The 27,604-nt window shown below is 42.7% G+C and overlaps 1 protein-coding gene across 2 annotated transcripts; it reads right to left on the reverse strand.

Moving 5' to 3' along the window:
• On the reverse strand, positions 1-27,604 carry rcc2 (regulator of chromosome condensation 2). Of its 2 annotated transcripts, XM_080533320.1 has the most exons (14): positions 27,413-27,604; positions 26,000-26,211; positions 25,732-25,825; positions 24,508-24,651; positions 23,952-24,083; positions 22,685-22,773; positions 16,901-17,015; positions 16,376-16,542; positions 8,547-8,727; positions 3,336-3,441; positions 3,101-3,173; positions 2,820-2,897; positions 1,239-1,348; positions 1-431 (listed from the first exon to the last, which is right to left on the reverse strand). In XM_080533320.1, exons 2-13 carry the CDS (start codon positions 26,201-26,203, stop codon positions 1,244-1,246), a joined length of 1,488 nt encoding a protein of 495 aa, XP_080389446.1. In that variant the 5' UTR covers positions 26,204-26,211; positions 27,413-27,604; the 3' UTR covers positions 1-431; positions 1,239-1,243. The 2 variants fall into 2 exon arrangements, with proteins under 2 accessions (XP_080389446.1, XP_080389445.1); XM_080533319.1 differs by having other exon boundaries at positions 1-1,348.

The raw sequence follows: 27,604 nt of genomic DNA on the forward strand, positions 1-27,604 counted from the left end.
ACATGAGTCTTTAATTACCATTTTCGTGAAAAAACAATTCAGAAATTTTAGACAGTGTGGGTTCTGAACTAGAAACATACATACCAACGAAACAAAGTAATGCAATACAGGTAGGCTAAAGTGTAGAAAACAAAACAGCGTCTGCAGTCAATTAAAAACCAGGCTATCCGTCTCCTCTGCTGGCACCCGTGTTGAACACCTGATGACTATTTGCTCTAAAACAGGAACAACACCTCAGAACAACTCATCCAACAGCAGACGTCCTGCTGGGTTTTGCTTTTACTAGAATTGATTAATCAGAGTTTCACTGATTGACTAGAGTGCACACACCAGGTTTCTCTGGTTTAAAAACCAATCAATTATCGAGAAGCAAGACCAAGAACCACCAGACGTGTGGTCTTCCAGGGCCACAGCTGTGCGTCCTCCTGCACCTTATCACACGAGTGAAGAGAGAAAAATCAAAGGAATGTAACAGAAGTCAATGAGCGGAGAGGTGGCACAATAAATCTCCTTTCCTGATTGTGTTTTTCTGACATTACACACATTAATACTGCCACAGACACAGTTAAACTATTGGTCTTGGGGAACAGGAAAACAAAACAAAAAAATAAATATTTATTCCATATCACAAAAAAAGGCACAGATATGGAGTGTTGGTCTTTGAGCGCTCGGTCTTTTGGAAGTGAATCAGAGGGACTGACTTCTGATGTAGCACCCATTATTGTGGGGGAGAAGACATGGATCAGTTCAGACATGAGAAATAATAATAGGGGGAAAAAAGATGAAAATAAAGCAAATGCTTCTGTGGACATTCATAAGGAATGAGAAGGAAGGGAGAGTAGAACTCCAGAGAAGGATAAGTGCTTGGCAGCAGTGGCAGAGGCTTCCTCTGCAGCTGTGGGTGGTGGAGGTGTCTTGACGACCGCCCGTGAGGACGACCGCCCTTGGTTCCAGAGGAGCCGTGGATTAGCTCAGTATCGGCTGTGGCTGCGCATTTTTCTCCCGATTTTTAAACGTTCAAATTAGTGTCGACGCAACTTGTTTGCTTCTCAAGGCGTTCTCTGCGTACTCATGACTCACAGTAGAGCCCTACTCCCTTCCCAAAAACCACCCTACAACCATCCCCATAATGACTTACAGGTTGACCTAGAGGGCCGATGCATTTCTGGGTAAGCATTAGTCACCCTCTCTGAGGTTTAAAAAAAAAAATGGTGAGAAGGTTGCAGCTTTTTGCTTACGCCGATCAGAGCGTGCGTGGGTTGTACTCTGGCAGCTTCTTCAGCTTCTCCTGCTCCTGTTCCGTGTCCTGTCTGGCGATGACCAGGGAGTGTGCGTACCCCATCATCACCTGCAACCCACACAAACCACACTCACAAACGGGGCAGAGAGAGAGATAAATGTGCACCAAAATGAGATGCGTTGCCGTTTTGCGTCGATACTAGGGATGTAACGATACTGGGTATTTTCTTAAAGAAACCCTTTTTTATTTCTGAGGTAGGGTATGTCGACTAGGGCTGCAACTAACGATTATTTTGATAATCGATTAATCTGCCGATTATTTTTTCGGTTAATCGGGGGGGGGGAAATATTTATCAAATTTTATTTTATGTTTTCTAAATCAGCCAGCCTATACATATACATGTGCAAAATGAACAAGTATTAATAAAAAATAATAAATAATATAAATAAAAAAGGCTTTGCTACATCAAATAGGTTTAACAACAGGCCATGGACTATGGCGGTAGATTGTTTCAATAAAGTCATTGAACTCTAGCTCAATACATGCATTGTTTTAGGTAATAACTTTGCTTAATGTAAAGGTCAGTAACCCAAAGTGCAATATAGGCTACAGACAAGACACTAATGTTTGTATATAACAGATATGCTCCAAAACAATGCAATGTGTCCTCTCACTCCATACAATAGGCTAGGCTACAGTCAGTGCCTCACTCTAACTCACGGGTAGCTTGGTAGGCTACCACTAGCTAGCCTTTAGCTTATCACCTCTGCTCTACCACTGACGTTAGCCAGCTAGCTAAATACACTTGTCATGCAATATTGAATTCATGAATGCGAGCAAACACTCACTGGCTATCGCATTACATTACAGTCATTTAGCTGACGCTTCGCCAGAACTCACACTAATGCATTTGCATGGAGAGCAGGAGACCATGGAAGGGCTGAGCCCAGCAGTACTTATATAATAAAACAATAGGAAGTTAGCTGTAACCCTCCTCTATAGAAACATAGTTAGTGCTCTGGTTCTCAGCACAGCTACGCAGACTACAGCTGGACGAGCAGCGTAGTGACAGTCAGCTAGCGGCAGCAGCGAGCTAACCCTGCTAGCTAACTCACTAGCATGTCCTGACAGCAGACAGCAGACAGCTTCACTCTCAAGGCTTTTGAGTAGCATGATTTAAATGTAGCCGCCGCGCCAGTGTAGGTACCGGATTTTCCCACTTTTCCGGTTCCGGTCATAGGTTCTGCCCTTTCCGGCCATAGGTAGCGCTATGATTCGCTATGATTCGCGATGCAAGACAGCGTGGCGTGCGTCAACAGGAAGTAGGTTTGTTATGGAACAAGACCCGTCGATTTTTATCGATTTCATCGATTCGTTGTTGCAGCCCTAATGTCGACCGTAGGGTATCATTTCGAACGAGCAAAGTCTAAAGTAGATGACACCCTCTGCTGTTTAAAAAAATTAATTTTTTCATCTCACCGATTTATATCGGCACACATTCGTATTGATAATTAACTGTCTTGCGATGCATCGTTTACAGCCCTGATCTACACACAAGCTACGTGGTTGTCTCTCTTACCTGCTCAGGGTAGACTCCGTCCAGGGTCTTCACCTCTTGGGCAGTGGTTGAGGACTTGGCCTTGTTGTCTCCATAACCCTGCAAGTACACCACCTCTGTCAAACACTTCTAGGTATAGGTCACGCTGATACGTTTGTTCAATATAGTTATGGAACCGAGAAAGCACCAATCACTACTGTGACAGTGTGGGGGAAGCACTGTGGAGAGCCTTGTTACAAACAGGTTCTGCCCTGTTGGCTACTTTGTTCACACATGGACCCTGCCGGTGCTGCTTCACTTACTAGCTCGCCAAAGGTGGGGGAGGGGCCAAAGCTAATGGTGCTTTCGTCTGCAGCGATGAGAATACTGCTTTTCCTGTGTGGACAGAAAGGGGAAAAAATGCATTTAATCCACTGAGCAAACCACAGACTCACTGAAAGACAATCAAATTCACCCCCCCCCCACCCCTCCATGAATCAACTGTTGCAGATGAAATATTTCCGGGAGTGTCTGTGTGAAACAGGCCTGGTCACTCACCCACACGCCAGACTACGGACCTTCCACCCACACAGGTCCTGCATGGCCTTGGGGTACATGGTCGACTCCCGCGAGGTGTTTGTGACCCCCCAGAAAAACAGTCCTCCTGCGCACAGAAGGTCAACAACCAATCACAAACAACCACTGGGGTGGTCAACATTTTCCAGGTCTATGAAAATGCATACGACCTAACATCCATGCTCATATCGGCCTACTTTGTGTCCAATACACATTCACGATAACGGCAAGAGTATAGTAAAGTACGTTTGTAAATAAATACAGGGTTCTCACTCCTTCTGAAACATCAAATTCAAGCACATTTCAAGACTCAATTCCCTCAAATTCAAGGACCCAACACGGCATAGTTTGAGACAGATCTAGATGCAAATTGATATAATAGGAACTATCCGCTCACAGAAACAATTAAAAAGAGAGGCTTGAATGTGTTACACTAGATGGTCTCTTGCCTTCTTTATTGGCGCTTTTCCACTACCGACCCGAACCGGGCCGCATTTGTATCCGAGCCGTGCCGTACTTTCAGAAACGCTTCTCCATTATACTGAGCGACCCGGGACTGTAGGAGGAGTTACGTGTCATAAGATTCCCCCCGCTATACAGATCAGCGGGGGGAAATGCAATAAGAATTATGTCGAAATGCAGCACTATCGTGCACAGATCAGCCTTACAACATGTAACGTTAAGTGCCTGTTACTTGCCGCTTTCAGTTCTAGTAGACTAGTTTAGATCTCGCAACCAGGGAAATGCCGACATGAAATGCCGACACGATTCTATTTTTATTTCTCCTGACACTTTGAGCACTGTGCTTTTTTTTGTTGGTGAACTACCGTAATAAGCCTAAAAAAGTTAAACTGTTCAAAAAGTGCAACTTCTCTGCTTTCAGAAACTGTTTGAATTTTTTTGATTGGGCATATAGTTCATGAATTACGATAGTTTGAAGGAACGCTGTAGAATCCGCTGTAGACAGCTCCGGTTTCGGAGCAAGACGTGAATCTATCGGCATTAGTCAAATACATGCTCACATCCAGTCATCCGCTCACTGCTCTCCATCAAAAATGGCACATCCATCAATAATATGACATAATAACAACTGCTCTGATTAGATTGCTTAGATTGTTTAATACATCAACGGGGGGAAAAGCGAGATGAACTCGCGAGTATCATGCTTCCTCCATTGAACGGAAAGTCCTATCTATTCAATTCAAAGTGTTTTAGCCTTCCCCCTTTCCACTGGTAATAAGGAATTGGCAAGAATAGATAGATATAAATAGATCAACATAATGCAGCACTATCATGCACAGATCAGCCTTAAAACATGTAACGTTAGATATATAACGGAGCAATGTATTTCTACGGAAAGGCTGACTGACGCGTGGCTCAGGGTTTCCGTTAACCGGTAATTACCGGTCTTTGTCCGGTAAAATTTGTTGAAGTCCGACAAATTTAAAACTCGTCGGTCATATTGTCCGGTGAAAATAATTCCCTCTAAGCACAATTTGAATACAATTCGCTAAAGTTCACATTCTGATTCCTTCTATTTAAAAAAAGACGAATATATAGGCTATGTATTTCTTTTATTATTATATGATTTGACGCCGGCATGATGATGACTCCTAATGTGTAGGCTAGCGGCTGCCTATGCGAAACAGCGGCGGCAGGGTTGCCAGATGGGATTGACAATACAGCCTAACCAGTCTATTACCGCTAAACCCAGTAGCCCATTCAAACGATATAATACGCAAACGTTGCAGCTCAAAGTGCACCACAGCGAGCGATTAAATTAATGTTAACATGGCAAAACAAAGTAAGCTTAGCAATTACTTCATGAAACCAAGCAACAATGAGTCTGAGGAGAAGTCTGGCTCTGAAGAGATGGAGGCGGCTGACGCTGTCGCACCGGTTGCGCGAACAATTGCAGGCCCTCCGCCGGGTGCGTGTCCAACGCCCGGCTGGAGGAGCTGCTGACCCGGGCGCTGGAGGTAGGTAACCAGTAACTACGGCGTGTCCGTGCTGGGGAACTCCAGCGAACCCAACTGGGATTTCATCTCCTCCCTGTTTTTCACCAGCACCGTGCTGACCACCACGGGTGAGTGCGTGTGTGCGTGTGTGTGTGTGCGTGCGTGTGCGTGTGTGCCAGGGTTTCCGTTAGAAAAAATTGCCGCCGGACATCGTGTCCGGGAAGATTTCGATTTACCGGACAAACGTGATATATTCCGGTCATCTGATTAAAATATAATTTTTTTGTCGCGGTGATTACTGTTGTGTAGCGGCCTATATATGCCATTTAATGGCTATTTCTCATCCGATACGATTAGATGCGAGCTATATAATATATAATAATATAACATGATTCGCATGCGCGCTATGCCATTATGTCCAGCGCTGAACGGGCGCCTCACTGGGAACTGAACAGACAGCATCGATCAATGAACGGACTCCACATTACGTTAACTGAAGTTTGTTAAATTGTTTGGGATTAATGTGAGTTTTCTATTTTCTCTTTCCAGTTTTACCCTTTTTTTTAATCAATAAAACAACGTCATTTGGTCTCGCTGGTTGGGAAGGCATTTCGTTTAGCTGCCTGTCAAATCATACTTAATCGGACTCGGGAGTATGACAATGAGGAGAACATAACTGTTTTTGTATGTCGTCCTGAAGACCGGCTGTTAGATCATATCGCTGAAGTTTGTCTCCATAGTGTAAATGTTGTCCGTTTCGTTTGTTATCCGCTCCGGGACACCATTTTCAGCTGAGCACCAAACACACACACACAACACTGCCCGAGAGAGAAGGACCCGCCCCCTTTAGTTAGCCTATAGGCTATAGGCTAACTAAAGGGGGCGGGTCCTTCTCTCTCGGGCAGGCTAACTAAAGGGGGCGGGTCCTTCTCTCTCGGGCAGGCTAACTAAAGGGGGCGGGTCCTTCTCTCTCAGGCAGTGTTGTGCGTGTATGAGTGTGTGTGTGTTTGGTGCTCAGCTGAAAATGGTGGCCCGAAGCCAAATTGTGCTTAGAGGGAATTATTTTCACCGGACATTATGTCCGACGAGTTTTCAATTTGTCGGACTTCAACACATTTTACCGGACAAAGACCGGTAATTACCGGTTAACGGAAACCCTGGTGTGTGCGTGTGTGTGTGTGTGAGAGACAGTGAGTGAGAGAGAGAAAAAACCTAATTAAAATGTCATCGTATCCCAACCTGCCTGTCAATTGTTTCTCAATAAACAGTTATGCTCTCCTCATTGTCATACTCCCGAGTCCGATTAAGTATGATTTGACAGGCAGCTGAACTAAATGCCTTCCCAACCAGCGAGACCTGGTTATAGAAATGACGTTGTTTTATTGATTAAAAAAGGGTAAAACTGGAAAGAGAAAATAGAAAACTCACATTAATCCCAAACAATTTAACAAACTTCAGTTAACGTAATGTGGAGTCCGTTCATTGATCGATGCAGTCTGTTCAGTTCCCAGTGTGGCGCGCGTTCAGCGCTGGACATATATGCATAGCGCGCATGCGAATCATGTTATATTATTATATATTATATAGCTCGCATCTAATCGTATCGGATGAGAAATAGACATTAAATGGCATATATAGGCCGCTACACAACAGTAATCACCGCGACAAACAGCTATATTATATTTTAATATGATGACCGGAATATCTGACGTTTGTCCGGTAAATCGAAATCTTCCCGGACACGTTGTCCGGCGGCAATTTTTTCTAACGGAAACCCTGGCGTGGCTCATACAATCAAGCGGACGTTTGTTATAGATACGAGTGCTCCGGTGTCTTGCTGGTAGTCAAATATATTTATTTATATATACAGCATATGGATGTTACGTGCCTGTTACCTGCCGCTTTCAGTTCTAATAGTTTAGATCTCTCAACCACGCGGAAACCGACATGTGTTAAAGGGAGCAAGACGCGAATCTACCGGCATTTGACTGCCGCTGGACTGAGGAACAGCATAGGCACAGGACATCGCCATAATAGCGATTTTTTTTGTTATGCTTGTAAATAAAAGTTCTATGATGCATTGGAATTACATTAAACTAAGATAATACGATGGTTATCATAATTTTTCTAATCTTTATTAATACGTGATTACAGAAACAGTAAGTGACATTTTCCGAGAGCGAAATCTGTTGTGGTATTTAAAGATGGCGGTTAGCGAAGAAATCTATGAACATGGGATGACGATTTCCATTGACCAATCAACGGTGTGCAGCGTCACACGTCACACGCAGCCTGGCAAAAAGGTACCTTTCGGCCCTGTAGTTCCTGCTCGTGAAGGGTAGCTAAAGAACCGAGCCGAGCCGACCCGGGCCGACAAATGGAAAAGCGCCAAAGAAGCAGGCCAGCCCGGGCTGGCCCTGTAGTGGAAAAGCGCCATAAGTGTAAAGTTAAGCAATACAGAGGAGCTAAGTAAAACATTTTAAAATATATTTTTATTTGGAGAGAGAGATTGGAGAGGGGAATTCAAGCACTTTCAATGACCCATGTCTATTTTCAAAAACTTTTGAGACCTTGATTTTTTTTCTCTCAAATTCACAAACTTGAACCCTGTAAATAGTAGCCCAAAAGCCGTGAACCAAAAACCCGAGGTTCATACCGAACCGTGGGCCAACTGAACCGTTGCACCCCTACTACTGATGTTTATAATACTACCTTTGCATATACTGTATATTGCACATACCTCTTTGATGAAACCTCTTTTATACATCTGCACATTACATACTGTACATAAGCTACCTTAACTGTACATAGCTCATAACTACATGCCTTACTGTACCAATCACTATCATGTCATGTTTTTTATATCTATATATGTTCTTATATCACTATTTGCACTTCTGGTTAGATACTAAACTGCATTCCGTTGTCTAGTACTTGTACTCTGCAATGATAATAAAGTTGAATCTAATCTAAATCATAGACATTTCATTATTTTTTGTATATAACTTCCAAAACCATGAATTCTCTCTTAAAAAGGTCAGATTGGCTTGGTGGGCTGGCTAGAGGGATGTCAGTAAACCAACTCAACTCATTTTTGAACCTGTTTTTTTTTTTTTTACTCGTCACTGACTGGTTTCTCGTGGTAATGTGTGAATGTGTGTGATGTTGTCGTTGTCGTTCTAAGGTGCATTGGAATATCATTTGAGTGAATAAGCGTGTCCATGGTTTCCCTTACCAGTCTCGTTGACGGCGAAGGAGCACTGGTACCCGGTGTAGATCTGGGCCGCCCCACGCCCCGGGAAGTCAAACAGCTTCACCATGCGTGGCACCATCTCGTCCTTCTGCTCCGTGTGACCCAGGCGTCCGTAGCCCCCGAAGCCCCAGGAGAACACCCGCTTCTGGGAGTCCAGCACCAGCTGCACACAACCAACAACAACAACTGGGGGTTCAACTTCAGGTGTAGGCACGAGCATATGTGACATGGTCTGGTCGTTTGGGCCACAAGTCAGCAACCGATCACAATGTTCAGACTTTTATTTCGAAACACGGAGATACAATTCAACGTTTGTTGAGAATCACCACACACACTCACGCTAGTCGAGCCAAAACACTGCAACGAAATGGATTGGGTGAGTAATCCCCACTGCTACCTAGTTAACTATAACACTACTTTACATTGTTAGCAGGTGTCAGGCCAAAACCTGCCGCTTGCCAAAAGCTGCCGGGGGTGCGGCCTAACGCGTCACGACCAGCTGGCACGCGCACGCGTCACGACCTGGCGACTGTGACGTCATTCTAGTGCGCTGTGTTTAATCCTCCGCACTTTACTCGACGAAACACCTGCTACACGACACACCTGCTACTACAGAGAACTACTAGAGAACTACTACAGATAACCCTATCATTTCCTTTTAATATATATATATATATATATATATATATATATATATATATATATATACACAATTAGTATACATATCAGATAATAGATATGGCATCCTATACTAGCCACAGTGACATTTTCTTATATCTGTCCAAAGCCCAGTTCCAGGAGGATATGTCTGCAGAGAAGAAGCGTGCTCTCCGGAGAGCAGCTGAGAAATACATGCTTCAGAGTAAGATTTGTTAAATTAACCCATAAAGCAATAAAGTAGTGTACTACTGTAAAAAAACAACAACAAAAAAACATTATTTAACAAGTCCTGGTCTCTTTTCTCTAATCCTTTTGATGTTGTAGATGGTCGCATGTATTTGAGGCCCAAGAAGGGACAGCCACCAAGGAGGGTCATCATGTCAGACGAGGAAAGGGAGGCAGTGCTGACCGAGGTCCATGCCGGTCACTTCGGAGTGAAGCGCATGATTGGCAAGATTAATCAGCGCTTCTTCTGGTTTGGCATTGTGAAGGATTGTGAAGACTGGGCAAGCAAATCTATTATTTCTTTAGTTAGTTTTTATGTTTTACAAACAGTAGCAAGATTGTATTTTACACACAGATAATATTCATTCATTCATTCACATTTCATTTCAACTTGCACTTTACTGTTTGTTTCAAGGTCCGTACCTGCGTGGCTTGCCAGAGGTTTGAGAAGGTGAAGACTGAAGCCCCTGAGCTGAAGAGCATCAAGCCTGTTTCACCGTGGTACATGATTGGTGAGTTCTACACTTTTATATCCCAATTAATTTTTTGGGTTTTGACTTGTTTCCCACCATGCTTTCTTTCAGTATGCTCTTTTAGTGTGAATGTTTTACTTCCGCTTGTCCAATGTTAGAGTATGCCAACACATTTTTCTTGCTAGGTGTGGACCTCATCGGACCGTTCAAGGCGTCATCCAAGAATAGCAATCGCTACTGCCTCACAGCGACAGATTTCTTCACCAAGTGGGTGGAGGCCATTCCTATCCAGGTGTGTTATATCTGTGTTTAGTGTTGTTTTCTCAAATATAATGATCATGACCATGCTTTTTAAAATACTTGAATGTATTGTACTTGAACAGTTCATCACCATGTATCCCAATTTTCATCTTAAAATTAACATTATAAGTATTAATATAATAGTACCATATCCTGTGTGTATACACTGCTAGGACAAGACGGCAGTGGCAACATCCCAGGCCCTGATAGACATCTTCCACACCCATGGTGCGCCGGAGGTCATCCTGACTGACCAGGGCAAAGAGTTCTGCAACAAGGTCATGTACTTTCTAAAACATATGATCTTGTAACAGTTATGGACATACTTGTATGGACAAAACTAATGACTTCTGTCTTACTTTCTTTTTTAGGTCAACCAGATTTTGTTTGAGAAGTGGGGGATGAAGCACCGGATTACCTCTGCCTACCATCCCCAGACCAACGGACTGGACGAGCGGACCAATCAAACACTCAAGAGGGCTATCGGGAAATCTCTGGATGGGCACCAGGAACGGTGGGAGGACAACCTTAAGTTAATCCTTTTCGCACATAACACCAGCGTCCAGGCCTCCACCAAGTACTCGCCCTACCGCCTGATGTACGGTCGGGAGCCACGGCTGTCCTCTGAGGTATGTCAACTCTTGATATTATTGTTCTTATAATATATAATTTGTTTTGCAAATTGATTCTCAATATAAACAAAAAATAAAACACTAACTCTATGCAAATGTATGTATTGCGTATCTCTATTTGCCTCTCATTTCAGATCACAGGCGACCGTCCTTTTGTGGAAGTGGACGAGATTGATGAAGACACCGCTGCAGACTATCTCCACGCCAGGGCTGAGAAGGATGAGGAGGTCTTTGACGAGGTGAAAGATATTACACAACTATATACTGAACAACCACCTGAGTGATGCTAAGTAACTGCTAAAGCAATAACAATGCCTCAGCAATATACAGAGCTATACTGCACAACAGAGAATTACAATCTCTGCTGCTTCGCTTTTTCTTCAACGATCAAGGTGCGACTCAACGTGGAGAAGGCCCAGGAGAAACAGCGGGAAAGCTACCGGAAGAGGATCAAGAAGGGAACCAAGCGGTTTGAGATCCTCCCGGGCATGGAGGTCCTGAAGAAGAATGAGAGGAAACGTGGGAGACCTGGTGGCACAATGGACCCAGACTGGCCAACTACGTACCGGTAAATGTTAGACTTTTAAGAATATTCAGAATGAGAGGGTGATGTGTGATGTCCAATTTTGCCATTATTAATACATATTTTCTTCAGGGTGACTGAGGTTGGGGACAACAATTTGGTGCAGTTGGAGACCTTGGATGGCCAACAACTGGGAACCAAAACCCCCTATGCCTCAGTGAAGCCTCTGCGGACGAGTAAGTGTAACATACAGTTCACATTTTAAAGTTAATGTAATGTGAAACTGTATTTTTTTTACCACAAGATGTCATTCTAAAATTGTTTTGTTGATTGACTTAAGGATTCCGAGCCTGCCCGCCCACTCAGAAAGCTGTGTCCCATCCACCGGAGCCAGTGTGTTCTGATGACCCTGAACCGCTAAACTCTGAGCCGGAGTGGGACTCACTTCAGGTACACTTAAAAATCCTAGCTTCATTCATTTTAAATACTCAAAATTCCAATGGCTGAGTACTGTAACATGACAGTCCCTTTAACCCAACATCATTATGTTTTTTAGGCACCATCTCAGCTGCTAGATGTCATCATCACAGATGCTCAGCTGGGGCGGGCCTGTCCAGCTTTACGTAGCGGGTTGGAGGTGCTTAGGCCTTTCGTTCTGACTCCCAATTGTTGGCTGAATGATCTCTCCATTGACAATGCTCAGGCTCTTTTACAGGCTCAACATCCCCATGTAGGAGGCCTCTACGCCACAACGTCCCTCTCCCTCCTCTCCTCCGTGCCTGCAACAACCCAGGGGTTTGTTCAGATTTTAAATGTTTGTTCAAATCACTGGGTTACGGTAAGTAACATCAACTGCGAGGTAGGTACTGTTAACGTTTATGACTCCTCTGGTCACGGGTCGACCGAGGAGTTCATTTCTCAAATAACACGTCTCCTCTCTTTTTCAGGTCCCAAGGTCCTTCTGCAGTGGCCTGATGTCCAGCAGCAGAGAGGCAGCTCAGACTGTGGGCTGTTTGCTATTGCGAACAGTCTCACATGCTGCAGAGGTGAGGACCCAGCAAGCAAGGAATTTGATCAGTCTGATATGCGTAAGCACCTCTTTTCCTGCTTTCAGGATGATTACCTGAGACCATTCCCCAGCTCCATACGGTGTCCACGCACGGCCCAGTCAGTGTACACTATGGACGTTAGTGTGCACTGCATCTGAAGGAGGACCATCCGACCAGAGCTTCAGGTATCCTGCAGGAGGTGTTCCAAGTTTTTCCATTCGTCTTGTGTGTCAATTAATATTGTTTCCTAATGAATTTGTTTGTACTGCTTGTAAAGTTGTTTTTTAAGTATTTTCCAGATTGTACACAGATAGCCCTGCTACGTCCTCCGTGAGGGCCCGTTCCCCTGTACATAAGTCCCTGTCCAGCCCTGCTACATCCTCCGTGAGGACCACCTCTACCACATCCTCCGTGAGGACCACCTCTACCACATCCTCAGAGAGGACCACCTCTACCTCAGGCTACTGCAAGTATGAGCCACAATTACATCATTGTTATTTTTAAATGTTCATATTGATTGTTTCATTACTAATACATTAAATGTATGCTCATTCATTCACACAGCACCAAGATGTTTTGGACAAAATTACATCTGGACAGTTACCTTTCATCCCCATCCACCCAGTACACTGGTAAGTCACATTGAATAGGGATTATTTAGAAATGTGTTTACTCACAAAATGTTATTTTGACTGTACATATCTGTGCTTGTTTGTGTGTTTACACTAACAAGATGGTTATTGCTTACCTCAACAGGAGAGCTGATTGGTGTGATGTTACCTAACCCCCCAGATGTTACCCACCAACCCTCCAGATGTTACCCCCAACCCTCCAGATGTTATCCCCTAACCTCCCAGATGTTACCCCAACCCTCCACCACCACCTCAGACACACCACCACCACCTCAGACACACCACCACCACCTCAGACACACCAACACCACCACCTCAGACACACCACCACCACCACCACCTCAGACACACCACCACCACCTCAGACACACCACCAGGATGTGGTAGAGGTGGTCCTCACGGAGGATGTAGCAGGGCTGGACAGGGACTTATGTACAGGGGAACGGGCCCTCACGGAGGACGTAGCAGGGCTATCTGTGTATTTATCTGTTCTATTATTGTTGAATTTGTGAATGATATGTTACTCCCTAACTATTATTATATACCTGATTGTAACCTGTACAGTTCTTTTGCAAACGTTATCCCCCTGAAGTGTTGTGTATTTATATATAAAGTTTATTCTGTTTTCTGAATCAGTGTGGACTCGGTGTGTTTGTTGCGTTTGCAACTTTATGAGAAAATGATCTGCTGATCAGACCTCCGTTTCTTTCTTTTGAAACCGGGAGCACTTAACCAATAGAGAACGGAATAAACTGGGCTTAGAAGAGATGTTGTTACCTATGGCAGTGTATAGAGCCTCTCTATGTGTTACCTATGTCAGTGTATAGAGCCTCTCTATGTGTTACCTATGTCCAGTAGGGGTGCAACGGTTCAGTTGGCCCACGGTTCGGTACGGTTCGGTATTTTGGGTCACGGTTTTCGGTACGGTTTGGTTCAGAAACAAATGCTACTATTTATTTACAAACTGTTACTTTACTTTATTTTGCTTATACATAATATGGAACTTTAACATACACATGTATATGTTATGTATATAATGTATATATAATTGTATATAAACAAAAAACACTTTCAAAATGTCCAAAAATAAATAAACACTTTCGAAAGTAAAAGTGCACTTTAGCCTTGACAGCTGGTAGCCCGTATACAAACAGGAGGAAAACAAATTCACACTACAAAAGTAACACTTTCCACATAGCGTTCCAACATGTCATGTGTTGTATTCCAACGAGTTGCGACATCGTGGATTAATTTGTGTTTTGGTAAGTCTAACATATCTTGTTTAATTGTCAGAATATGGTGGGCTGTGGTGCTTTTGTGGAAGAAAGTGACTGCATGTCTGATCTTACCCAGGAGGCGGGACACCGGGGTTATTGCCACTGCCTTCTTGGCGGCGAGATTTACGACGTGCGCAAAGCAGCCGATCTGTGGCCCCAGTCCACCAGCTTCATGGATCGCATTTACGATATTTGCTGCGTTGTCTGTTGTTACGGGAATTGTTATGTTTGGCCTCTCCAACTTCCACTCAGTCACTGCATTTGTTAGTTCCTCTGCCAGGTGCGCGTTGGTATGGCTTTCGTATAGTGGACGAGTTTGCAGTACTGCGCTCTTCATCTCCCAATCCGGTGACATGTAGTGGACCGTGACAGTGAGGTAACTCTCCGTTGCCCGGGAGGTCCAACCCTCCGTAGTCAGTGCAAAGCTCTGTGTTTTTGCCAAATCGTCTTCAATGCCTCTGCGCGTTGTTTGGTAAATACCGGGGATTATTTTGGTGCTGAATGATGTACGGGAGGGGACACTGTAACGGGGCTCGAGAGTTTTTATCAGATTTCGAAAACCCAAATCTCCAACCACCGAAAAGTGCTGCAAATCCTTTGCAATGAACATCCCCACTGCATTGGTTATTTTTTTGTGTTTCTCTGAAGTGGTAGTGTACGTCTGTCCGAACGCATCAGAGAGAGACTGCTGTCTGCTCACTGACGCTACCTGACTGGCTTTCCTGCTCCCAGTCAGTGTTATCGTTGAGTGGTAGCAGCGAATATGCTGGTTCATGTTAGAGGTGCAACCATTTGCATATGGCACACGCTTTAAGCAGAGCTTGCAGACAGTAATATTTCTGTCCACTGTTTCCCCCCCCTTATTGTCGTATTCAACGGGAAAAGCGAAATGACCCCACACCGCAGACTTGTAGGAATCCGGGGCTTCCTCAAACTGTTGCGGCGCTCTCAGAGCTAATTTACGAACGCAGCCAAATCGCAGCATAAACCGAAAACCGTCACGGTTCACTAGTGAATTGAGCCGTGGAACGCAAACCGTACCGTCCGTAAAAAAACCGAGAACCGTTGCACCCCTAATGTCCAGTGTACTAGAACCACTCTAACAGGAGTGTTTGTCCGTGAATAACACCGGCTATGCCCGGGGTAGAAACACAAGACTATAGCTGGATAAGGTCTACAGGTCTACACGGTCATTTTAAGCCGTCGACCAGCCCTCTACGACCACGGGAAGTCATGTTAAAAGTGAAGATACTTCTGTTAAACTAAGCTAAACATCGCTAACTCCCTCCTGGGCCTTAAAGTGACTAGTAATAACGTTGTGAAAAAAACCGTCAGATCAGATAGATATAAGGGTTATTTTGATAAACCGGATACATTTTGTGAATATATATGGTTACTTTCTCGCCTGAAAACATATTAAAACTTCATAAAATGACATATTAACACTTGTAGAGCCAAATTAAAGCTTTTCGCTAATGGCGGCCAAAACGGAGGTTTCAAAAACACTCGCCAGCTGGTCGTGACGCGTGCGCGTGCCAGCTGGTCGTGACGCGTTAGGCCGCACCCCCGGCAGCTTTTGGCAAGCGGCAGGTTTTGGCCTGACACAGGCTCACAAAACAAGCTGTTAGTTGATTAGCGAGTGTGTTGTTGATTTTCAACAACGCGGAAATGTGTTTACATTTTGAGAGAGAAAAGTCTGAACATTAAATGGGACTTGTGTACCAATTGACCAGACCGAGTCACCTATGAGAGCAGCTGCTCAGAAAATGTTTTCTGTTAAACCATTGCGAAACACCATTTCTTTTACTGAAGCAGCCTTCTTGCCCCGGTTGTGTCTCTCAAGAATCCAAACTAAAGACCCAAAGTGTTCCTGTTCTAATTTTTTTGGCACACTACCTCAAAACACCGAAACTGGTTCAAAACCCGTCGTCTATGACATTGATCAGACAGCATGAGGAGTAGCAGTGTGTCGTCTATGACATTGATCAGAGAGCACGGTCGACTTCAACCGTTTAAACCTCACAAATCAAAAGTCCTCACCGTGTGGTTCCCCCCGCAGGCCACGTCTCGGATCACCACGTTGGGCACGGGCGTCACCTGGCCGTCCTTGGACTTCTCGATGAAGATAGCCACACGGCGCGGGATCACCTCGCAGTCAAACTCGATGCGCTGGGCGCGGGCGATGAACTTGCCGTCAGAGTTGTGTCCTGCGACCGGAAGAATATTTACAAGGAGGAGAGAGAATGAGTGAAGCATGAGTTACTGTATGTGTGAGAGCGTATGGTAGGCAGGGTTCCCACTAGGGATGTCCCGATCCCATTTTTGGGAGCACAGATCGGTGCCTATATTTTTTCCTGTCCGATCTGCGATCCAACATTCAGGACCAATATCGCATCGGGACATCCCTAGTTCCCACACCTTCTGAAACATCAAATTCAAGTACCTTTCAAGCACCTTTCAAGGACTTTCAAGACTCAATTCCCTCAAATTCAAGGACCCAAGACGGCATATTTTGAACTAGTTGACGAGCTAAGTAAAACATTTTTTAGTATATATTTTACATACCTAGTTGTCCGTACTCTGGGCATCCGAACGAGTAGACGTTCCCTTTGCAGTCCACCACCATGCTGAACTCTGCTCCACATGCCACCTTGACCAGGGGCTGGCCGTTGTACTGGATCTGAGAGGAGGCAAGGTCACACGTTAATAATAGCAACATAAAGAACACAAAAAGCACAGTCCCATCAAGCATAAAGACCTTGCGGGTGGGGGGGGCAATCAGTAAGGTCACATTTGGCATGGTGCACAAACAAGTACTAAAGCCCTGATGTTGAGCACAAACAAAAGTTACACTTACACAAACACAAACTAAAAAAATCATATGTGACACACTAGCGTATTTGGAGTTACCTGGCACGAAACAGAAATACGTCAAATCAGTCTTCAAACTATTTCTGACCTAAGTCAGATTTACGTTTTTTTTTTGCTAACATTCAACTTGAAGCTTTGAAGTACCCACTCGTTATTTTTCCGAACAGTTTTACGTTCATTAAATAAGTATAATCTATCAACAAAATGAGCTTGTTTGTCATGCTTTTTCCGATGCGCTTGAGGGGGTGGGCTGAATTAACATGTATGCTTTCAAATGCAGTACAAATAATGACTGTGAAATACCTGAATAGATGACTGTGAAATACCTGAATAGACAACGATTCAAATTTGAGTGGAAATACTTCAAATACAGACAATGACTGCTATAATGGGAACGGACGAGGATTATTCCTTTCCACTCAATGACATTACAGATGATGAGTTTGGAGAAATGGGATCACTGGACTGTGTGGATTATAATCCAGCTGCACCCAAAAACTATGAAGAGTTGAACTTGAAAACCTTTGACTTTACAGAGCACAAAATGTATGACATTGAGAACAACATCGACCCAGAGAACCACTTCTACAACAATAATAACTGCAACTGTGAATACTACACAGAGGAACAATTCAAAAGTAATATAAAAATGGATGGTAACTTATCAATAATACACTTCAACAGTAGAAGACTTTATAGAAACTTTACAAAAACTAAGGACTATTTGAGACAGTTCACCAAGTTCAGCATCATTGCTGTATCGGAGACATGGCTCAGTAAAGAGAAAGAAGCCGATGTGGAACTTGAGGACTATGAACTATTTACCACCAACAGAACAAACAAGAAGGGAGGAGGAGTTGCCTTGTATGTAAATAATGACTGACTGTAAAATAGTAAAAAATATGTCAATAACAATAGAAAACATTATGGATTGTGTCACTGTAGAAATAAATATGGAGAAATCTAAGAGCATAATAATAAGCTGTGTATATAGAACTCCAGGATCCTGTCTTGACACATTCAAAGATATGATGGTTGATATGTATGATAAACTAAATGACAGAAAGATGGTCTTTGTATGTGGGGACTTAAATATAGATTTGTTGAACCCAAATGAACACAAACAAATTAGAGACTTCATGGACACAATGTACAGTATAAGTCTATTTCCTACTATCTTAAAACCAACCAGAATAACAAGTAACAGTGCTACTTTAATAGACAACATTTTTACCAATGAAATTGGGAGTAAAATAGTAAGTGGATTGCTATTAAATGACATAAGTGACCACCTTCCTGTTTTTGCAACCATACAGAACTGTACCAAGATTAAAACTCATAGAAATTCCGAAACTCAGAAATGGATTCGTAACAGAACATCAGAAGCTATAGAGGCTCTGAAGGGAGATTTAAGGAAGCAAAGCTGGCTTAGGGTCATTTCAAACAATAATCCAAACAAAGCTTATGATGAATTTCTCTCCACATTTTTCACCTTGTATGACGTACACTGTCCACTACAAAAACAGAGAAAACACAAATATGAAGACAAGCCCTGGATTACAAGAGGACTAGAAAATGCATGCAAAAAGAAAAATATACTATATAAACAGTTCTTAAAGGACAGATCAAAGGTAGCAGAAAATAAATATAAAACTTACAGAAATAAATTAACTAGTATAATGAGATACAATAAAAAGGAATATTATAATAAACTATTGGAACAACACAGAAGTAATACACAAGGTACATGGAAAGTGCTAAACAGCATAATTAAAAAGGGTACAAAAAAATCGGACTATCCAAATTACTTTAATAAAGATAAACTAAACATAACTAAACCAAAAGAGATTGTCGATTAGTTTAATGATTACTTTGTCAATGTTGGCTATAACTTAGCAAATGAAATTGTGGACCCGATAACGAAGGACGGTGTAGACGAAGATATTATTGACTTAAACACCAACACCATATTTCTGAAGAAAATTGAAGAGAAGGAACTGATTGATGTGGTAACCAAATTTAAGAATAAAAAATCTACAGATTGTAATGACAGATATGAGACTAGTAAAAAATATTATAGAATATATTGCAAAGCCACTGACTCATATCTGATTCTGTAACCAATCATTTCAAACCGGCATATTTCCCAACCAAATGAAAATAGCAAAGGTCATTCCTATCTACAAAAATGGAAACAAGCACAGTTTTTCCAATTATAGACCAATTTCTCTCCTTCCTCAGTTCTCAAAAATATTAGAAAAACTGTTTGTAGTAAGACTGGACGATTTTATAGAAAAACAAAACCTACTGAGTGACCATCAATTTGGATTTAGAGCAAATCGATCCACTACAATGGCAGTGATGGAATTGATTGAAAAAATATCCACAAAAATTGAAAGTAAAGATTATACTGTAGGGATATTCATAGATCTAAAGAAAGCATTTGATACTATTGATCATAGATTATTAATAAGAAAACTTGATAGATATGGAATTAGAGGGATAGCAAATTTATGGATTAGAAACTATCTTGATAATAGACACCAGTATGTACAAATAAACAATGATAAATCTGAACTGCTAAGGGTCACATGTGGGGTCCCACAAGGTTCAGTGCTGGGTCCAAAGCTGTTTATTTTATACATCAATGATATTTGCAATGTGTCCAAGTTGTTAAATTTTGTTTTGTTTGCAGATGATACAAATTTATTTTGTTCTGGCAAAGATTTGGAGCAGCTTCTGGATACAGTGGAAACGGAACTAAAAACTATAAAACGATGGTTTGACACAAACAAGTTGTCAATGAACTTAGAAAAAACTAAATTTATGATATTTGGAAATCGAAAAATACAAGTACAAATCAAGATAGATAATGTTGAAATTGAAAGAGTTTATGAAAACAAATTTTTGGGAGTTGTTATAGACCACAAACTATGTTGGAAAACACACATTAACTACTTAAAGACTAAAATATCAAAGTCTATTGCAATACTGCATAACGAAAGACATACTTAATCCAAATTCATTACACATATTGTACCGTTCTCTAATAGTTCCATACATAACCTACTGTGTGGAAGTGTGGGGAAACACATACAAAACAATCACAAATCCAATTTATTTACTACAGAAAAGAGCTATACGAATTATAAACAGAGCTGCCTATCAAGAACCAACTAACAAATTATTCATAAACACCTACGATCTCAAATTTAAAGAATTGGTGGACTTCAAAATGGCACAAGTAATGTATAAAGTAAAAAATAAGATGCTTCCAGACTGTATCCAGAGACTATTTCAAGTTAGACAGAGTAATTATGAACTCAGAGGAATATGTATGTTTATGAAAACAAAGATTAGAACAAATGCAAAACAAAGATGTAACACAGTTAAAGGAGTTAATTTATGGAATACTTTTGAAAAGGAAATGAAAATGTGTAGTACATTAAAAGGATTAAAAAAAATATTTAAAATAAGATGATTAACAAGTATAAAACAGAGGTTTAAATATAGTTTTTGTTTGGTATTTTTTGAACTTTTTGTTGACATGCGTAAGTGACATTTTGTTTATAAAAGTTTCAATGTTTTGATTATGCATTCATGGGGGGACATGCATACATGTAACAAGGGTAGGCGCAATAAGCCACGGCTTCAGCCTACACCTTTTTGGTCCTGATGTTATAAATTGTGACTATGTACATTTTCTTATATCTGTATTGTGAATTGTATAGGGGACCAAAATAAACATTCTCAATCAATCAATTTGGGTGTGATTGGCTGTTGAGCTCACTCAACGGGGAGGAAGACAAAGGGCGCGTGTTTCAATGTTTTCAGTGAGAATGTATTTCGAGTTTGGACATCGACGAACACTGCTTAGCTCAATGAATTGTTCAGTAATGACTGAAGGCACAATGAAAGTCCCCAAGAAACTAACGTTTACTAGAACAACATACATATTTCACGGGATCACCATACCGCAACACTTTCTGCTTTTGGGTGAATAGCCTTTGTGTTTCCTTCTGTTTGTTTGTTTCAGGTTAGCCGCGTTAGGTAGCTAACATTAGCTAGCTAGTATGTTCTATCGTCGTATTGCCTAAGACTTTCTAAAACAATCGCATAGCATTATGCTGTTCTTATAAGTTGTGTTGTTGATACTGTGTACTGTGTACAGTTAGCTAACTGTTTTTCTTTTGTTACTTGGGTTGGTCTAGCCGCGTTAGCTAGCTAGCATTAGCTAGTAAGTTATGTGCCTAAGGGCCAGTTTCACAGACAAGGCTTAAGCCTAATCCTGGACTAAAAAGCATCTTCAATGGAGATTTTACATTGAAAGTGTGATTTAGTCCAGGACTAGGCTTAAGCCTTGTCTGTGAAACCGGCCCTAAGACTTTCTAAAACAATCGCATAGCATTATGCTGTTCTTATAAGTTGTGTTGTTGATGCTATGTACAGCTAGCTAACTGTGTTTGATTTGTTTTTACTGTCAGAACAACTTCATGCTGTGGTGTCTGGAGGACCATGCATGGCCTTGCCTTGACACTATCCCTCCTTTACTGTGGGCAATAATTTGATGTATTGTCTTCTGTCTGTTCCAGCTTTGATGCTAAGGAACCTGGCGTGGTTATGGCTGAAAATCACTGATGTCAAGGTAGGTGATCTTCATGTTCAAGGCCCACTCAGACTTGACATGGCCAGACAGAAGTATCTTTTTGATCAGAGAATTCTGTTCAGATGAGGCAAAAGACACCACATGCCCACCAGACGCCACAGCACCTCAGAAAACTGTATTACTTATCATTACTTACTTTACGTATTTACTTATTATTGTGATTATGTACCTTGCTGCAATGCTAATGTTGAAAAACCAAAGCCAAAGATTTTTATTCTTGTGTACTGTAAAATAAATTCTGATTGAAGACTTTTAAAAGAATAACAGTTACAACAACCATAATGCCTCCATAATGATAAGCTGGCTTATTAGCTTAGGTAATACCTTGCTAGGTAATAATGTTAGCTATAGCTATCTGACCCAGTGACTAACACTGACAGATATTGATAGTTGACAGCAGCTGTCAATCTAGAGGGGGAGTGGTTGGGGGTGGGGTTAACCAGCCATTGTTACCGCCCATTACCTGGCTGTGTCAAGGTGTGAGAAAGAACAAAATCTTGGAAGGGCATTTTCTCTGCTTAGTGATTTCAGGTGTAGCAACTTTCAAATACTCATGTCGTCTTCAATTTGTTTCCGATTTCAATGTATGATACATCATTTGAAAGCTTACAATCTGTAGTTTATGTAAAAAACAGAAAAAATATTTTGCCTACAGGTAGCTCTTTTCACTGTCAGTTGTCACATATGAACACAACACAATAAAATCTTTATCTAAAATATACAGAGCTACTTTAAAAAACCCTTCAGCACTTCAGAATCCCCAGAATATAAAACACCACCAGGCCCGGGGGCAGCAGGCTGAGGCAGCTTACCGGGGCCGGGGTGAGGACCGCGCTGGTTTGGTTGCCCTGTCCCAGCTGACCCAGCTTGTTCTCTCCGAACGAGTAGACGGTACCGCTCTCTGGAAGGGAAAGAAGACCGGAGGAGGGGGGTCAGCGAGCGCTCGCCCTGTGCCGAGTGCCGTTTCAACCTGCCGTCGCCGAGGTAACCCCCAGCTCCTGACAGAAGCCTAACGCAAGGGTGTACCTGTTCGTGGCTTCCGTCTTGTTGGTCACTTTGCAGAATTAGGGCAACGGCACTTGGAATGAAGGACTTCTTGAATATATTTCTAGTTGCCAGGGGAACTCTATAGCACCTCCCAGAGCTCAAACTGGCTGAATAAAGGATAGGAGCTGTCTGCCAAGATACTCCTCGCCTTCTTCCTTGTCCTTTCTGTGAGGAACACAGTCAAGGGCTTTTGGGGTTTGCCCACTATCTTACTGGCCATTGACACACTGCGAGAGAGTTTATTCTTAAGTTTGCAGTTCAGGCCTGGGTTGCACCAATTTGGCGTAAGTCATTACTAAATGTAGGCATTTAGTAGTTACTAAACCCCTAGTTGTTACTAGCTAGTTTCAAACTAGTTGTTTACTAATTTCGGTTGCACCACGCCAACCTTCTGCCAATCTTAGCTAGTAAATACTTATGTTGTTACTAAGAAGACATTAGCCAATCAGCGAGCAAAGCAAAACCCTCTGTTTTTAAATCCTCAATTTTGGCCGCCATTGGCTAAAAGCTTTAATTTGGCTCTACAAGTGTTAATGTCATTTTATGAAGTTTTAATGTTTTCAGGCGAGAAAGTAGCCATATATATTCCCAAAATGTGTCCGGTTTATCAAAATAACCCGTTTATATATCTGATCTGACGTTTTTTCCCCCACTTCTGTGGGAAACTTCGCTAGCAACATTACGTTGCTAAGATAGGCTGGTTTCCCCTGCTTCAGCAGGCTACTTTATCTCTGCTGAGGTAACGACGGTAAGCTACGAGTTAGTTATAACTTACACCACCCTAGGGGTATGTATAAATATTTAGTAGTTACTAAGCTCTACGTCATAAATAGTGTGCTTGGTGCAACCCATTCAAGTTTAGTAGTGACTAAATCTTGATTTAGTAAATACTTACGCTATAACTAGAGTTAGTTTGTACTTAGTAAGAAGTGGTGCAACCGACCCCAGGTGACCGAACCAAACAGGAAAATGAGAAGTGTTGGGCCATCCTGCCTACCTGTCAAGGCCAGGGTGTTGGGTCATCCTGCCTACCTGTCAAGGCCAGGGTGTGGTTCCGTCCGCAGGCGGCTGCCACCACCACCTGGTCCGCCAGGGCCTCAATCAGCTTGGGTGCCTCCAGGCGCTTGGTGTCCCCGTGGCCCAGCTGGCCCTTCTCGTTACGACCTGGGAGGGGCGGAGACAGGAGAGCGTCACCATGGAGACCGTGCTCGAGTTTTTTCCGCTTTAGGACGTAACACACGACCGCTCGGCCTAGAAATGGACCACAGACGTTTGTGTGTCCCATCTCTGAGGACAGGCCCCAAACAGAGTAGTGGTTAATGGCATTGGTGGACCTATTCAGACTGGGGGAGAGGGATTTGGGGGTAGGCTGTGCCATGTACAGCACCCTCACAGTATTTGGCTAGACTATGGGACTGCTACGTCATAAAACTCAATATATATATATATATTTTTTTTTTAAGTTGGGCAAAAGTGGGGCAGTCCCACTCATAATGTATATATTGTGTGTGTGTGGTTGAGGAGGTAGTGAGTGTGTGGTTGAGGAGGTAGTGAGTGTGTGGTTGAGGAGGTAGCGTTAGGTAGTTACCCCAGCTCCAGAGCTTGCCCTCGGTGGTGATGAGGAGGCTGTGGGCGGCGCAGGGCCCTGACACAACGCTGCTGACCAGGACGTCCTTCAGGCAGCCGTACCGGTGGGGGCCCCACAGGTTCTGACCCAGGTTCCTGTATGCCGCTGAGAGAGACACACACGCAGGGAAGCACTTCAACACCACACAGAGAGACACACACACAGGGAAGCACTTCAACACCACACTGGGGCAGAATAGTGGTGGCCTAGGGCAGTGTTTCTCAACCCTCTCCTCGGGGCGCCCCAGCCGCTCCACATATTTGATCTGTTCCACCACCAGCACACCTGATTCAACTAATCAAGTACAAATCATAATTGCTTTGGACTTGATTAGTTGAATCAGGTGTGCTGGTGGTGGAACAGATCAAATATGTGGAGCGGCTGGGGCGCCCCGAGGAGAGGGTTGAGAAACACTGGCCTAGGGTATTAGTGAGTTGGAACTTGTGATCGGAAGGTCATGACTTCAAATCCCACCTGGGAACACTTCCACCCTTGAGTAAGGGGGCAAAAAATAATAGAATTAGAGTAGACTGTCCCTGTAATCTCTAATTGTAAGGTTCTTTGGATAAAAGCGTCTGCTAAAATGGTTAAAATGTAATTTAAATGTGAGTCCGTTTGGGAGGTGTAGATGGGAAAATATAACGTACTTTCATTTACAAAGACAGACAACGTTGTGTTCCTACAAGGTCGCCATGACCTTTCAAGGATCTCAACGTTTTTCTTCCTTAGTTTGTAGAAAGGTATGTGGTGGAGCATTGAAGTGAGAGTATTCATTTTATACTGACTTGTTTTGACTACACATAGAAGCTAAAACGATCACAATCACATCTAATTCCTCTCTATTCTGTTATTGTACACTACTTGGGGGTTCTGGCCAAAGGTAACATGCACTATATGTGGCATAGTGGTTATAGGATATTTTCCCCAATCATAAATCATTTACTAAGTATTACATGATGTTCCTTGAGGCGATGTTTAGATGTGATGAACATAGGAAATGTATGCCGGGGTATCGTCACTCTGAGATCCTCATATGGAGTAGCTTCCATGTGTCCCACAGAATTCCAAGCACAGTTTTATTGAGACACATTAAAGCCCTGCATTTTGGGGGGGAAATAAACATATTCTGGAAGGCAACTTTGACCTTGACTGGACAAGGCCGCTGGGGATTGGACACGGTCGTACCTGCTGCTTTCGGCACCTCTTTCCTTCCAATCAGATCCCAGTTGGTGGCTCCAAAAATGAGCAGTTGACCTTTGACCTTGGGACCTTCAAGTTTCTACAACAACAAAAGACACAGGAGTTATACTGCTGTGGCCGAGAGCCCGATTGTATTTCTCTGCTAGCGTTAGTTTCGAATGAGACTTATAATTGCTTTATGATAACAGGGGGGAACTATTCTATATCGTTATGACGACTGGAACCCTTCCTTTGATCCTGTTAAAACTCTTACTATTTTCTCCTTGACGTCGTCAGCGACCGTGACTGGTTGAAGGCCTGCCTTGGCGGCTTGCTTCCCAGGTTTTTTTGTGTTTTCTTGCTCGAAATCGTCAAACTCGTCGTCGCTACTGAAGTCCCTCTCTTTTCTTTTGCTCCCTGCCCTCTTCTTCTTCGGTCCTCCGTTCCCAGAGACTTCTGTCACCTTCTTGCGTGGCATCTTTCACTCTGGAGAAAGGACAGTCAATCACAGGATATTAATGAACATAGCTTTAACTTCCACTCCTAGCCATACTTTTGCCTCTCCTCAAGGTACTTTTACTGAACACCTGAAGTAACATCATCTTCAGACTGTTGAGACGACCTGGAATGGGGCTGACATGTAACATGTTATTGATCGATTGTTCATACTTTAAATTCATAATGAATAAATTATAAAAAAATATATATTTCTTAGAGTTGAACCTAAACAAGGCACTGTCATCATGGTATGAACAAGCCACGGACTGATCCGACTCATATAATCTATTAAGAACAATACATTCCACCAGCAATTCTATAAACACTCTTATATTGTGTTACACATTTATATATTTATATTATTATTAGATAGCTACATAAATAGATACGCCATAGCACACCACCGACAACGTTTGCTGGGGATATCGAGTTTCAGGAGGAAATAACACATTAACTACTAGCTAGCTAATTCTGTAAGCAAGCCATCCAGCTAACTATGATAAGGTAGCTGTATTGCTACTGCAACTGATACTACTACCACTGATCCTGATACAACTACCACTGAAACTTCTACCACTGATACTACTACCACTGTGATCCTGATACTACTACCACTTAAACTACTACCACTGATACTACTACCACTGTGATCCTGATACTACTACCACTTATACTACTACCACTGTGATCCTGATGCTACTGTGATCCTGACTGCAGCCCATTAGTTTCTTTGTTGTCTTCGTGCGCAGCTGGTTAGCTAGCTGGTTAGCATCATCAGCGACGCTGAGGGCACCGACTAGCTCGGCTAACTAGCTAGCGTTAGCTAACTCAAAGCGAACTCGCACGTATTATTTATTAACTAAGATGAAAACACCCCAAAATAAGTTGCAACCGACTACTGTAAAAACATCACGCCACGAATTGCCTTGACTTAGCTATCTTAGCCGACTAGCCGAATAACCGGCAGGCCAGCGAGTTAGTCACCGGGGGATATTCCATCAACGTTGCTAAAGGAAAATCCAGGCTTATTCTGATAAATCTCGCGAGATTTATTTAAAAATCCAAGCTTATTTTCACAGATCTCGCGAGATTTATTAAAAATAAGCCTGGATATTCCTTTAGTGACGTTGATGGAATACACCCCAGCTAGCAGACGGCTAGCAGCTCGTTTCTAAACAAAGACACAAACCTTTAGACACGACGAAAAACTTTTGTATCTCTCCAACTAGATAGCCTTGCTGAAGTAGAAGGTGAAGTGACGTGGGAACGAAACCTCGACGGCTTTTAGACAATCTTCCTTTAAATACGCCGGTGGTTAACTAATTAATAGACTAGGTAAAGTGGTTTCCTTGTTCCGTACTCTCCTGCCTGTCCTGTCCGT

The sequence above is a fragment of the Nansenia antarctica genome (assembly GCF_963989245.1).
Source record: "Nansenia antarctica genome assembly, chromosome: 6".
NCBI lineage: Eukaryota > Metazoa > Chordata > Actinopteri > Argentiniformes > Microstomatidae > Nansenia > Nansenia antarctica.

Excerpts from the sequence above, each read along its gene's own strand:
- rcc2 (XM_080533320.1), bottom strand. The coding sequence starts at position 26,203 with ATGCCACGCAAGAAGGTGACAGAAGTCTCTGGGAACGGAGGACCGAAG. Across the intron at positions 24,084-24,507 it reads GGGCAAGCTCTGGAGCTGGG|GTCGTAACGAGAAGGGCCAG; the intron begins GTAACTACCTAA and ends CGCCCCTCCCAG. Across the intron at positions 2,898-3,100 it reads CCCCCACCTTTGGCGAGCTA|GGTTATGGAGACAACAAGGC; the intron begins GTAAGTGAAGCA and ends GTGTACTTGCAG.